The sequence below is a fragment of the Hydra vulgaris genome, chromosome 01 (assembly GCF_038396675.1).
Source record: "Hydra vulgaris chromosome 01, alternate assembly HydraT2T_AEP".
Lineage (NCBI taxonomy): Eukaryota > Metazoa > Cnidaria > Hydrozoa > Anthoathecata > Hydridae > Hydra > Hydra vulgaris.
Genome location: NC_088920.1, coordinates 41156986 through 41170260, shown reverse-complemented (window position 1 = coordinate 41170260; position 13275 = coordinate 41156986). Strand labels below are relative to the sequence as shown.

At 28.0% G+C, this 13275-nt stretch overlaps 1 protein-coding gene across 1 annotated transcript; it reads right to left on the bottom strand.

Moving 5' to 3' along the window:
- Positions 1–5004: 5004 nt before the first annotated feature.
- LOC136074410 (52 kDa repressor of the inhibitor of the protein kinase-like) lies at positions 5005–7509 on the bottom strand. The gene has a single exon (XM_065786726.1). It carries the CDS (start codon positions 7507–7509, stop codon positions 5005–5007), a length of 2505 nt encoding a protein of 834 aa, XP_065642798.1.
- Between the last annotated feature and the right edge of the window lie 5766 nt (positions 7510–13275).

Sequence of the window (13275 nt, the reverse complement as noted above, 5' to 3'; positions counted from 1 at the left end):
CTTTTTAACAAGTTTTCCACATCGATATACAATTTCAATTATAAACCTTCCTTACGGCACATCAAATGTATCAGCATTGCTATTATTAAATCCATCGTCATCAAGGTCATATGTCCTCTCAATTGTTGAAATTTGTAGGTCTATTGATTTATCCGACAAGGGTTCTCAAAGGATTGCTTTTTTAGAGGTTTTTCTCTGTAGAATTTTCTTCTTGGTTGTCTTTTTTGTAAGCTTCTTCGCCATTCTTGCTTTTTTGCAGCTGCAAGTGTCTCTATTTCCGGGGTATCTGTGGCTATTATCAATCTACCCTTACGTCGTCCTTGATTATCAGTGTTTGATTCCCGTGAAACAGCTTTAGGATACGGATGAACTTTTTGTGGGGTAACATGAGAACCAATAGAGTTGCGTTGCTTTGATAAAGTTGAGACATCATTGTTACGAGATGTTTCTGGAAAATTAGAAAGAGTTGATTGCATCCTCATGTTATGACTAACATTATGAGATGAGAAACTCGATTATTATCATGAGGTTGTGCATATGAGCACTATTGATAGTTTTAGTTACTCGCATTAGTTCAACTTTATCTTTATCATCCAACGAAGCTATTGCTAGTGGTTGACAAATTAGTGAAAATGATACACGTTGATCAACGCTGTTATGAGATTTTATAGGGCTATTTGATAATGCAGTTTCTGGTCAATCTGTCACATAAGATGATAAATAATCTTCATCCGTAAATATAGTTTTATCAAAAGGCCAAATACAAGTGCATCTAAATCCAGATTTTATATTTGTAGGAATAGCAGCTCTATCCCAACCTTGGAGACAAATTTGTGGAATATCATAAATGCTAACAGTTTGACCAGGGTGTGATAACATTTATGAACTCATACCTGTATTGTAAAAATGCTTAAACGTCCTAAATACAGTTCTATCTAATGGTTAAAGTGTATTTAATGCTTATGTTGGCAGCGTAAGAAAGTTAATTCCATTTTCCTTGCTGTAATTCAGTCCGTCTACAGATAAATGGGAGTCATGGTTGTCCATAATCAATAAGACCTGGTTTTGTGAAAAACAACCTAAGGAAAGAACCTTGAGGTACCCCAGAAGTTAATGGAAATAAAAAAGAGTGTTGGCCTGCAAGGATGACTTTAATAAAGCGGTTAGAAAGAAACAATTTGATAATATCAAAAACTTTCCCAGTATACCATATAAAACAAGCTTATAGAAAAGACCCCCTTGCCGAAACTTGTAGAAAGCCTTTGATATGTCAAGAACAATAACCCTAGTCTCTCCGCCTCTTTCTAATGCACGATAAAATCTTTCAGTCACAGTAGTAAGCAAGTCAGCCTTAGAGCGAGAGGATCGAAAATCATATTGATTGTCTGACACTAAGTTATTTGACTCAAAATGGGATGTGAGAAATTTGTTTATTAAAGACTCGTTTTAATATTATACTGTCGTAACCAATGCACTCTGCGCCAGGGTAAGCAAAATCCTCCAAAACCAACTTCTATATTGAGGTAATTTATTTTTTAAATGTAATTAAGAAATAACCAACACTTTAAAACCAATTTAATTTTTTCTCTAATACAATTTTCAATTTCAGTACATCCTACATTTTGCAACAAAATTGATATATATATGAGGTAATTTATTTTTTAAATGTAATTAAGAAATAACCAACACATTAAAACCAATTTAATTTTTTCTCTAATACAATTTTCAATTTCAGTACATCCTACATTTTGCAACAAAATTGATATATATATATATATATATATATATATATATATATATATATATATATATATATATATATATATATATATATATATATATATATATAAAACGTAGATAAATAACAAATAAAGCCAGAATAAAGAATTTCGAACATTTTAATGCTTATTCGCATATAAATGCATAAAAAGTCCATAGATATATATTGAAGTAGGAAGAAAAAACATAAAAAATTATTATATGCATTTTTTCAAAGTATTTTTCATTAAAATCCCTTAATAAACCCAACTATTTTTTTAACTTAACTTAAAAGATCAAACTTTATAAGCTTAACCGAGAGCAGTAGATGCTAAATTTTTTTTATAAATGTTCAGGGCCGGTGACGCGAAATAGATTAACTCCCCAAAAAGTTAACTCCCGGTTAAAACATTCTAACTCCCCGGTTAATCTATTTTGAAATAAATTAACCCCGGGAGTTAAATTATTTTAAAATATAGCCAAATGGATTAACCGGGGGCTTAAGTATTTCTAACTCCCACTGAAATAAATTAAACCCCGTTAATACGCGTTTTAAATAATTTAACTTATAATTATATCTACAAAATTGTGTAAGTATTTTAAAATTTTTTTAAAATATATTTAGTATTATATATATTTAAATATATAATATATAAATATTTAGTGAGCGTTGAATAAAATTACTTTATAACTGTTTATTTTTGACAAGCCTTTATATCATATATAAAAAGGAGATAAAAACAATAGTAATAGTATTGCACAAACTGAAGTTCGTACAAGTTTTGATCTACAATTACTATTACTATTGTTTTGATACTAATACTTCAGAAACATTCTCTTTTGCTAATAATAATGTCTAAGGTTATAGAGTTTATATCTATACTATACTCTCTCTCTCTCTCTCTCTCTCTCTCTCTCTCTCTCTCTCTCTCTCTCTCTCTCTCTCTCTCTCTCTATATATATATATATATATATATATATATATATATATATATATATATATATATATATATATATATATATATATATATATATACAGCGGTGGCCAAAAATTAAAGACCACTCATTTTTTTTTCAAAATTTATTTTTAACCTTAGTATAATTTTATTTTGGAAAAAGGTATCAAAAAAAACAAAACATTTTTAGAAAGAATTTTTATTGTATTTTATATTTATTATAAAAGAATTTATAATTTTTTTACAAAATAATGTTAAAAAATTAAAAAACTGACTAGTAAAAAATATAAATGGGAAAAAAAATTGGACAAAATTTTAAGACCAGTTTCGACATTTTATTTTATAGCCAACGTAATAAGCAATTAAGAAAGTTAAAAAAAATAATGCATTATTATTTTTAATAAGTGCAAGTTAAAGATTTGAAAGTGGTCGTTAAATTTTGTCCAATTTGTTTAAAGAAGATTTATAAGTACTCATCAGTTTTTTAATAAGTTAAACGCTATCTAATTAGAATTAGATTAAAAAAATTATACCACTTTAATCCGTATGTTTTAATTAACAAGATATTAAAAAAAAAATTTAATATGTCAATTAGAATCTTCTTAATTTTAATTTAAAGATTAAGAAACTAACTAAAAAATGAGTGGGCTTTAATTTTTGGCCACCGATGTATATATATATATATATATATATATATATATATATATATATATATATATATATATATATATATATATATATATATATATACAGGTGCGGATCCAGGAATTTTTAACTGTGTGGCCAAATCTGGGTTCGGGACTAGCGCAAAGAGCTTTTTTTGAAAGAGGGTGAGGGGGGAGGGGAAGAGGGGGCACTTTTCCGACATTTGCCAACTAGACGAATTCTTTAAATTTCCAGACTTCAAAATGTCGAAATCTTCTAACTGTATTTAAAATTGCTGAATTCAATGCCATTATAGAAAGTGGGAAAGAAGAGGTGACACCACCCCTATTCGGGAGTGGAAATACTTTTCATTTTGTTTTTTCTATGGGAAGTTAAAAATTAATTCTACGGATGCCGTATGTATCATTTCTTTAATACGTCGTTAAATTTTTTTTTTAGAAATAAATCCTTTCTAAATTTACGGTTCAACCCATTAAAAGATATAAATTCTTCACTCATTAAAAATCGCAAATTTTGAAGACTACCAACAATGACATTTATCATTATTATTTAGTCGCTATGTTTTAGTACGTCTTCAGCGAAGACTGATTTATTGGTTTTCTTCTTTACTTACCACCCTAGATTTAAAAAGTTGTCAGAGCAATAAACAATAAGTATAACAAATTTCAAGAATGTGTCTAAAAACATTTGATTTCTCTAAGATGATTCGTTTCCGACAAATTTTTATATAACGACATAAGGACAGGCGTGAAAGAATAACAGGCGTAAAAATTATTATACTTATTGTAATAATGTTCAAATTTACAAAATACAATAAATTACTTATAAAAGACAAAAATAATATCATTTTATTTTAATCTTACTCAGTAGAAATAATTTTCTGCTGGAATATAAGCAAAGTTGATTTTGATATCTTTTGTTAGAAATCAAGTCCGTAAACAACCGTAAAAAAATTTTAAAATCATTTCAGATAAAATATTTCAAATTATAAGGTAAAAAAAAAATCTTGGTAAAAGTTACTTTTCATGGTTTTTAGTTATTTATTTATTGAAAAATTATTTAAAATGTTGCCTTGGCTATTTAGTTCATAAATTAGACATAATACTTGTCTAATTCACTTAACGAAGTGCACCAACGAGAAGGTAAGCCATAGGACTTTGCACTCCATCAGTAAACTGTCGTATTGCCTAAGGTTAGCCCTCCATTTCTGGATTCTTTCCTTTTTTTGATAGGCAATTTAAGTAAAATACTAGTAATGTAGCCTAAGGTTAGCCCTCCATTTCTGGATTCTTTTTTTTTTATAGGCAGTTATGCACAAATTTTTTGATAACATTTTATAGTTTTTTTTCCTTTTTTAACATTTTAATATAATAATATAAAATACAATATATACAGAATATAATACAACAAATAAAATAATAACTAAAAAAGATTTCACCTGAAAATGCTTTCAACATTAGGAATTAATAGAAGCAGAAAATGAAAATATTATTTTAGTAGTTTATATTAAAAATATTTAAAACAATGAATAGTAAATTATTAATAAGAAACGATTTACAGATTATTTAAAAGACACTTATTAAATGATAGTTAAATTTTTTACTAATTACTTTTTACTAAATTTTTATTTGAATAACAATTCTAATTTTCTGTCTCCTTTTGATGCAAAAATTTCAATAACTCTGTTAATATCAGGAACTATTTCCTGATGAATAGACATTAAGGCAAGTCCATTCAATCTATTTTCTGACATAGTACTCCTAGTATAAGTTTTTATTCTTCTAAGAGTAGATATTGACCTTTCACACTCACAAGTTGTAATTGGTATTGTAGCAAGTATATGAAAAGCCTCTAAAATGTTTGGAAAGCCTCTCATATCCATGAACTTTAATGTATCTAAAATAGTAGATGGTAATTCTGTCTTTTCTTTCCAAAATTCCTCCCATAACTCTAATTCAGCATGAATTGATGAGAAATGAGGAAGATCAGATTTATAAAAATTTAAAAACTTAAGGAACTTTTCCTTCCATGGACAAAATTTAATATATTGCTTTGTTAAACTAGCAGGAAGAGCACTAAGACCATTATAAACAATCATACTCTCAACATCAAACCTGTTTTCTAGTTCATTGAGAAGATGATTAACAAGAAGCAGTGTAATAGAAACTTTAAAATAATCAGATATAGTATCACATATTTGATTATCTCTATGCTTCTGAATACCACAAGTTCTAGGTTTTTTTTCCTCAATATCAAATGTTTTTGCCAATGCAAGAGCAATTTTATACCATTTGTTATGGTAAGCATCTGCATTTTTTTGTATTTCTTTTAAACGATTAGTCAAATTTTGTATTTCATCCACTTGCTGGGAAATATCAAAAGATTTAGTTTGAAGGGTGATCGTAATTCCGTAAAAGTAATCCATAAGCTGTTTAGTTAAAACTAAAGAAACTATAAAAGAAAAATTTGACAACAACTTCATAAAAGAAGACGCTTTTGAAGATGTTTCTTTATTGTACTCTTTTAAATTATTGTCTTCCATTTCTTCAAAAGCAGAAAAAACTGCAGAATAATTATCAAAAAACACATCAAGTCCACGAAGCTTTTGTACCCACCGAGTTCGACATGTGTCAATAAGTTTTGCTTGAGCAGGAAGAAGGTATTTTTTTAAGCAATTGCTTCTTTTAGGAGATAAGTTAAAAAAATAAGATATGTCTTTAACTTGCTCAAGCAAATTTTTTACTTGCTGGATTTGACAACTTTTCCCAACAACTAAACTAAGTTTATGTGAGGCACAGTGAACAAATAATGCCTTAGAATTAACATTTTTTATAAGAGATGAAACACCTTTGTATTCACCTGCCATTGAAGCAGCTCCATCATAAGATTGACCTCTGCATCTTTGTATATCTAGGCCGAATTCTTTAAAAGTTTCAAGAATGTTGGTAGCTATGTTTAAACCACTTGTTCCTGTTTTGCATTCGAAAAAGCGTAAAAAAACTTCCTTTATATTACTGTTCAAGTCAACATAACGTATGACAATAGAAAGTTGTTCTAGCGTTGCACAGTCTGAAGCCTCGTCTGCCATAATAGAAAAGTACTTACTTTTTTTAATATCATTTATTAATATCTCTTCAATCGCATTTCCACAACACTCAATTAACTCGTTCTGAATGGTCTTCGAAATATATGTAGAATTTTTTGGGGCAGAGAGAAGATGCTCCTTTAGAATTGAATCACCTGCATCAACTCTAAAATTTAGAAGCTCAATAAAATTACCCAGCCCTGAAATTTTTGAAGATTCTCCAATTTCTCCTTGATATTTTCTATCATCTCTATGACCTCGTAGAGACATATCATTTCGACCCAAAAAGATTATAGTCTTGACAATTGATGCAAGCTTTTTTTTGTTTTCTTCTATACGCTGCTTCCTAGAAAAATCTAGAGAAACTTCAATAGGAAAAGTGTTATTTTTAACTCTAGATAAAAGCATATTATAACAATGCATGGACTTGATGTGCAATCCGTCAACAGTTTTCTCATGATCATTGAAAACTTTTATAGCATTACGCCAGGTATTAAATGGTTCTTTGAATAATTTACATAATGCATATTTGTTTGGTAAGCTTGCACCAAAAAGAGTACACAGAAGACAATATGCTCCATCTTTAATTTTAGAATAACAAAGCCAAGAAAAATCACTTAACCATTTTAGCAAGAATTTTTTTTTTCTGCTTTTACCTGTTAGGGAAAATTGGAAACATTTATCAGGAATCCAGACATTATTAATTAGAGATAACAGTTTGCTATCATTTGATCCTGATTTTAAATTTTCAACCTGTAGATGATATGAAGAAACATCATTGTTTGAATAAGATGCTACCTGATTTATAGTTAATAAACTAACATCAACAACCATGTTTTCATTAAGTGGAATATTTAAGTCAAGAGTGTTTTTATCACTGTTGTTGGCGTCTTTTGAGATAATCAATTCAGTTTTAACTGTTTTATCACAATCTCCAGACTTATCTAAATCTAAAGAGTTCTTAGAAACAGTAGGAAAAACTAATTTAGACTGGATTGCTTTTTGTATTTTATTATTTGTAGGTGGAAAACTAGACTTAGACATTTTTATTTTTTTGATATCAAGTAAACTTGCATCACTCAAAACAACAGCTGGTCGTTTTTTTTAAATATCTTTAATAAGTGGTAAAAAATTATTTGGATTAAAAAATAAAAAACATTTTTTTTTTATTTTATCTAAATTTCACCACAGAATGTTTATCGGACAACTTAATTTTTGGATACGAGGCTTTACAACTGTATTAAAAAAACAATGATACTTTTTAAAACCAATTTCAGGATAGATAGATTCAATAGGTTGCTTTATAACACTAGATAATGCTATTAGGCAAATGAAAGATGAAAATGTTTTATCAAAGCAATTTAAATATGCTTCTTTTAAAAGAAGTTCAGAAATCATATTATCATTAATCGTTGAAAAACTGTCAGAGCATTTAAATGAAACAGCGATAAAAAATAAATTAGCAAGCTGAGAATATTCAGAGCTACGTTGATTAAAATAACTCAAAAAATAATCATACCTTGTGTAAAAATATATGTTTTCGAATAACTCAATTGATGTCAGTAACCTTAGAATTTTTGAAGTATGCTTACTGTCATTTAAAAGCAAAGAGACTGAGCTATAAAGACAATTTCCATCTTCAGTAGATCTGAGAAAAATAGTAAAATATACTGAAATGTAATAATAGGTATAAAATACTAAAATTTAATATAATATTATTAATAATATTGATAAAAAAAAAGATAAAGATTTAGTTTAACTAAAAGTTTTTTTTTCATAAAGAATTATAAGGTGACCATTTTTTTTACAATGAAAAGGAGGAAAAAAAATTTAAGATAAAAAAATTTAATTAAAAATAAAATATAGGGCTACACGAAAGATGCAAGCGCATTATGAATAAATAAAATTAACCCTGGACAGACACAGTGGGGTCTTGAAAATATTTTATTTTTGTATTTTGACAAAAAAATACAATTATTTATGATACTGTTTTGTATTTGCTATCTTAAATACAATATTTACAGCTTATGAAAATGATTGGGTGAAAAAAAGTTCGACGCGGCATCTTTGAATTCAGAGATTAACAGATTAGTTTTAAAATATCGAAAAGGAGGACAGAAAGGAGGACACTTATCGAGGGAGGACAGAATCTACAAAAGGAGGACTGCCCTCCCTAAAGGAGGACGGTTGGTCACTTTAAGAATTAGAGTATATACTCTAACTCTTTAAGAAATAAAATAAATCTATCATAGCCTAAAACTCTCTGTATGTTAGATGATCTAACATCCAACAACAACTTTTTTTGTTGTAACTAATTATTAAATCCTTTTAGATTTATACAGATTTATACTCATTGTAATTTGTTTCAAAATGAATTATTTATTAACCAAACAAATGACTTATGACATAGGTCATTTGTTTGGTTAATAAATAATTCATTTTGAAACAAATTACAATCATGGTAATGTGTTTCAAAGATTTATACAGATTTATGAATATTATACAAGATTTATACAGATTTATACTCATTGTAAAAATGAGTATAAATCTGTATAAATCTGGTAAAAGGATTTAACAATTAATGAAACAACAACAAAAGTTTTAATCTATTTGATTATAATCTATATTGATTTAATTTTGTTAGATGTTAGATGATCTAACATCCAGAATTTTAGGTCCATATTATGATATTATTTTCATTAAATAAAAAACTTAAAAAACTCAAAACAAACAAAACAATACCTTAATGATGTATAACCAAGATTTCTTTTAATTAAGGGTACAAAATCCATCATATCTGTATTAACTTGGTTAGAATCCGGTATTCTTGGCTGCATTAAATTAATCTCTGAGAGCTCTTTAATGAGTCTATTTTTGTAATTTAATACATTAGGCCTATGCTTTGTTTCTATTGCACAAGCAACTAATTCTTCAGTTAAATATGAATTCATATTTTATTATATTTAAAATATTAAATAACTAAAGCCACGTTATCTTTGTTTCTGCAGAAGAAATAAGGAAAACGAATTAATGGTAATCTCACGGTAGCGATCAAAAAACCTTAATATGTAATCATATATTTAACAGAGTATCTTTCCATATCGGACACGTCAAAACCAACTATGTGGCCAAGTTTTATTTTCACGGTTGAAAGATCGATATTTTAATATTTATTTGACAGCTTTTAATAATAGAATAATACCTCGGTAACGTATAATAGGGACCGTTGTGGCCACAGCAGGAATTCTATAGCCAAATTCCGTAAATTACGGCAGACGCAAATAAATTTTTGAGTGATAGTTCTTCAACAAAACAACCAAAAACTAACTTGGCTACCGTTAACTTTAATCTCTATGGCAATAAACTGTTAAGGGTTATACACGTAAAGTACGTCACGCAGAGTTTAAATAATGGTTTAACAAATAAGTAGCTCTCGTTCGCAGAGATTTGAAAGTAAAATCATTTGCGCAAAGTTTCAAATTTTAACTTTAGCGTGACGTAATTTATTTTAAACTATTTAGACACGGCCTACTTAATAACAGGCCTGAAAGACGCGCAAAAAAAAAAAAAAACTGTAGGCGGATATTTTGTAAACAAATATGTCGATTTAAACAATTTTGTAAACAAATAAGTTGAGTTAAAATTTAAAATTCGCTACACTAGCTGCTAAATTGCTTGTTTTCAAATTTTGAGAGCTGTTTATTTTAAAAACCTTTTACAATAAGATAACATTTTTTAATCGATTACTAAAAAAAACAACACTTTTCTTTAATAATATCTTTTCAAATTTCACAAACCCTACAACTTCACAAAACATATTTTACATACATTTACATTTCTGCTCCGCAATGATCATTTTTGTGACAATTTAAGTACTTTTAAAGCTGGTTCTTTTGTCGATCGAGGTGAGTAAAGCTTGCTATAGTTGTTAAATAATATGTTAGATAGTATTTTTCCATGAAACTTATCTATGTTTTCAAATCCATAAAATTCTGCTACCATCATTGTTATATTTATAAAACTTGTCCTACAAACTGATGACATGATGTGATGAAAAAATACATAGCAATAAATCACCCATTGACACATATTGTCTCCAGGTATCTTCAAGCCTCCTCTGTTGATTTCTTTAGTAAATTCTCCAAATTCGTTGTAATAGAACTGCGTATCATATTCATCTACATCATTTCTACTGATGTATCCTGCAATATAAACTAAAGCCATTTTTACAGACTTAGACAAGGCTAACTCCATATTTGAAAGATTATGAAACACATTGAAGGTATTGTCATCATTTAGCAAAAATCCACATTTCAAACAAGCATGTTCACAACATGTTTGAATTCCATCAAAATCTGTGTTTAAATCAAGGAGAAGCTTTGTTTTCTTAATGTTTACTTTTTGTAAAACTTGTTGAACATTAATAAAATATGTTCCACCAGAACCTTGACGTAGCTTACTGAACATTTTTTCAATGGGATCACTAGAAAAATTTCCTAGACATACATATTCGTGTGAAGTGCTGAGGAGATGCTTAGTTAACTCAACCAGTCCTCTACTCGTGTATGCAAGAGCAAGAGCAGTATCTTTGGTAAGTTGTTTTACTCTTTGTCCTTGTTTTTTAGGAACCATTTTTTCAAACATACTTGCTATATCAAGTAAAAAATCTAATCGTTGATCGTTAGGGTTATCAAAGACAGCCCTTTTTAAGTCTTTAGTTTTAACGTCTTCGAACTGACTTTTTACATTTAGGATTTTGAAAAAGTCTACAATTTTTTCTATAAAATCAACAGTTCCACCTGAATCCTGAATTTCTGGATGAATTTTTAATGCAGTTAACGTTTCAACACAAAAAATCTTAAGACATAAAGCAACATTCTGTCGTTCTATAGGTTTTGGACAGATAGAAATTTCATTAAGCTTTGATAGTTTCACAATAGAATTATTTTCTAACTCAACCAGCTTCTTCAAGTCAACCCACTTTGCAGTTTTTTCAAGGCCGCAGTCAGAATACTTTAACTCTTGCATTTTTTCAGTTAACCAATTGTTTCTGATAGATTTGATTAGATGTACATAATCATAGAGCAAAAAAATGTTTTCAGTTGTGCGCCATGGAGAAATCAAATTGAATTTTTTAAAGAATGATTGATTTACTTTATTATTATCACATAAAATTGCAACAGTAATGCCATTACATGAACGAATCAAATTTAACATATTTACAACTTGTTCATATTGAAAATCAGCACTTAAACGATACACTGGCAGTGCTTTGTACAAAAACCTCTTTCCTCCTAATAATGAGCAAATCATAAAACTCAAAACAGTGGTTGCAAAATGTTCTGGATTATTTACTGCTTTTCCAAATAAGTTACCTCCTTGATACGTTAGTTGTGGTTTTACATAAACTTCATCGATTATAATAATTACATTTTTTTGACGAGGATCTTCTAGTTGCATAAAATATTTGTTGAGGAAATCAAAATCCTCTAGCTTACTAACCTTAGATATAAGTTTACCAAGTGTTACAATACTTGGCATTTCATAGTCATCTCTAATACGACTGTAAAGAGATCTTGAAATTGAAAAATACTCAAAAGCCCTACTTAGAATTTCTGGAGAATATTTTTTATTACCAACAAATGTTAATGCATGCATGCTAACAACTTGTTGTAGGATAATGTTTTTTTTATGATCCATTTCAACGGAATGTAAATATCTAATAGCTTCTAAAATTTGTAAGAAAGATGTAATTTTATGTATTCGATTACTGCACAGTGGTATAATAGAGCATCTAGATCCAAAATGAAAACCTTCAAATCGCATATCAATTTTAACTTTTAAAAGAAACTGTGGAATAGCAGAGGTATCAATATAATCCTTACTTTGGATTATTAAACCATCATCCACTGTAAAAGATGTTACTGGAAATGGAATAACTTCTTTGCTTACTTTTAGGCAAAGATCATCAAAACAACTAATTTCATACAAATCCAAGTGAGCTGAAATTTCATCAGGTTTCATGTTACGCGTAGATGGTAGTGATTTTGTTGTTGTTCTTTTTGTTGGTGGAGGTGTAGGAATTTGACTTTGAAATACACAGATGAAAATAGTTGGTGGATTTAAGGGACGAATTTTACCATGAATTTGACAAGTTTCATAATTAACTGGCCAATGATTTTCACAAATGAATGTATTTGGACTATTTGGAATGTTTTCTCTTGGAATAGATCTAATCCATCTTTCTCTTTCTTGAGGATTACGGTTTTTGTTTGGTAATCGAAAAAGTTTAACTTTATGTTCTTTATCATAGTTTCCTCTACAACCAGTCACACAACATTTAAAAGGCATGATATAGTAATTTTTGTTTTGAAAGATTACTAAATACATAAAATACAAATAAAATAATATTGACTATCAAATAATTATAAGCAATTGATTTTAAATATATATTGTGTAGTATATCATATTATGTAAATACATTACTGCATTATATCTATATACATGACTGAATATATATATATATATATATATATATATATATATATATATATATATATATATATATATATATATATATATATATATATATATATATATATATATATATATATATATATATATATATATATATATATATATATATATATATATATATATATATATATATATATATAAACACTAAAAATATAACTAAAAAAACCACAAAACTTTCTCCATTTTTGTTTTGACAAACATCCGCCTACAGTTTTTTTTTTTTTTTGCGCGTCTTTCAGGCCTGTTATTAAGTAGGCCGTGTATTTAGACGAA

Coding starts and splice junctions, on each gene's coding strand:
- LOC136074410 (XM_065786726.1), bottom strand. CDS start 7,509: ATGTCTAAGTCTAGTTTTCCACCTACAAATAATAAAATACAAAAAGCA.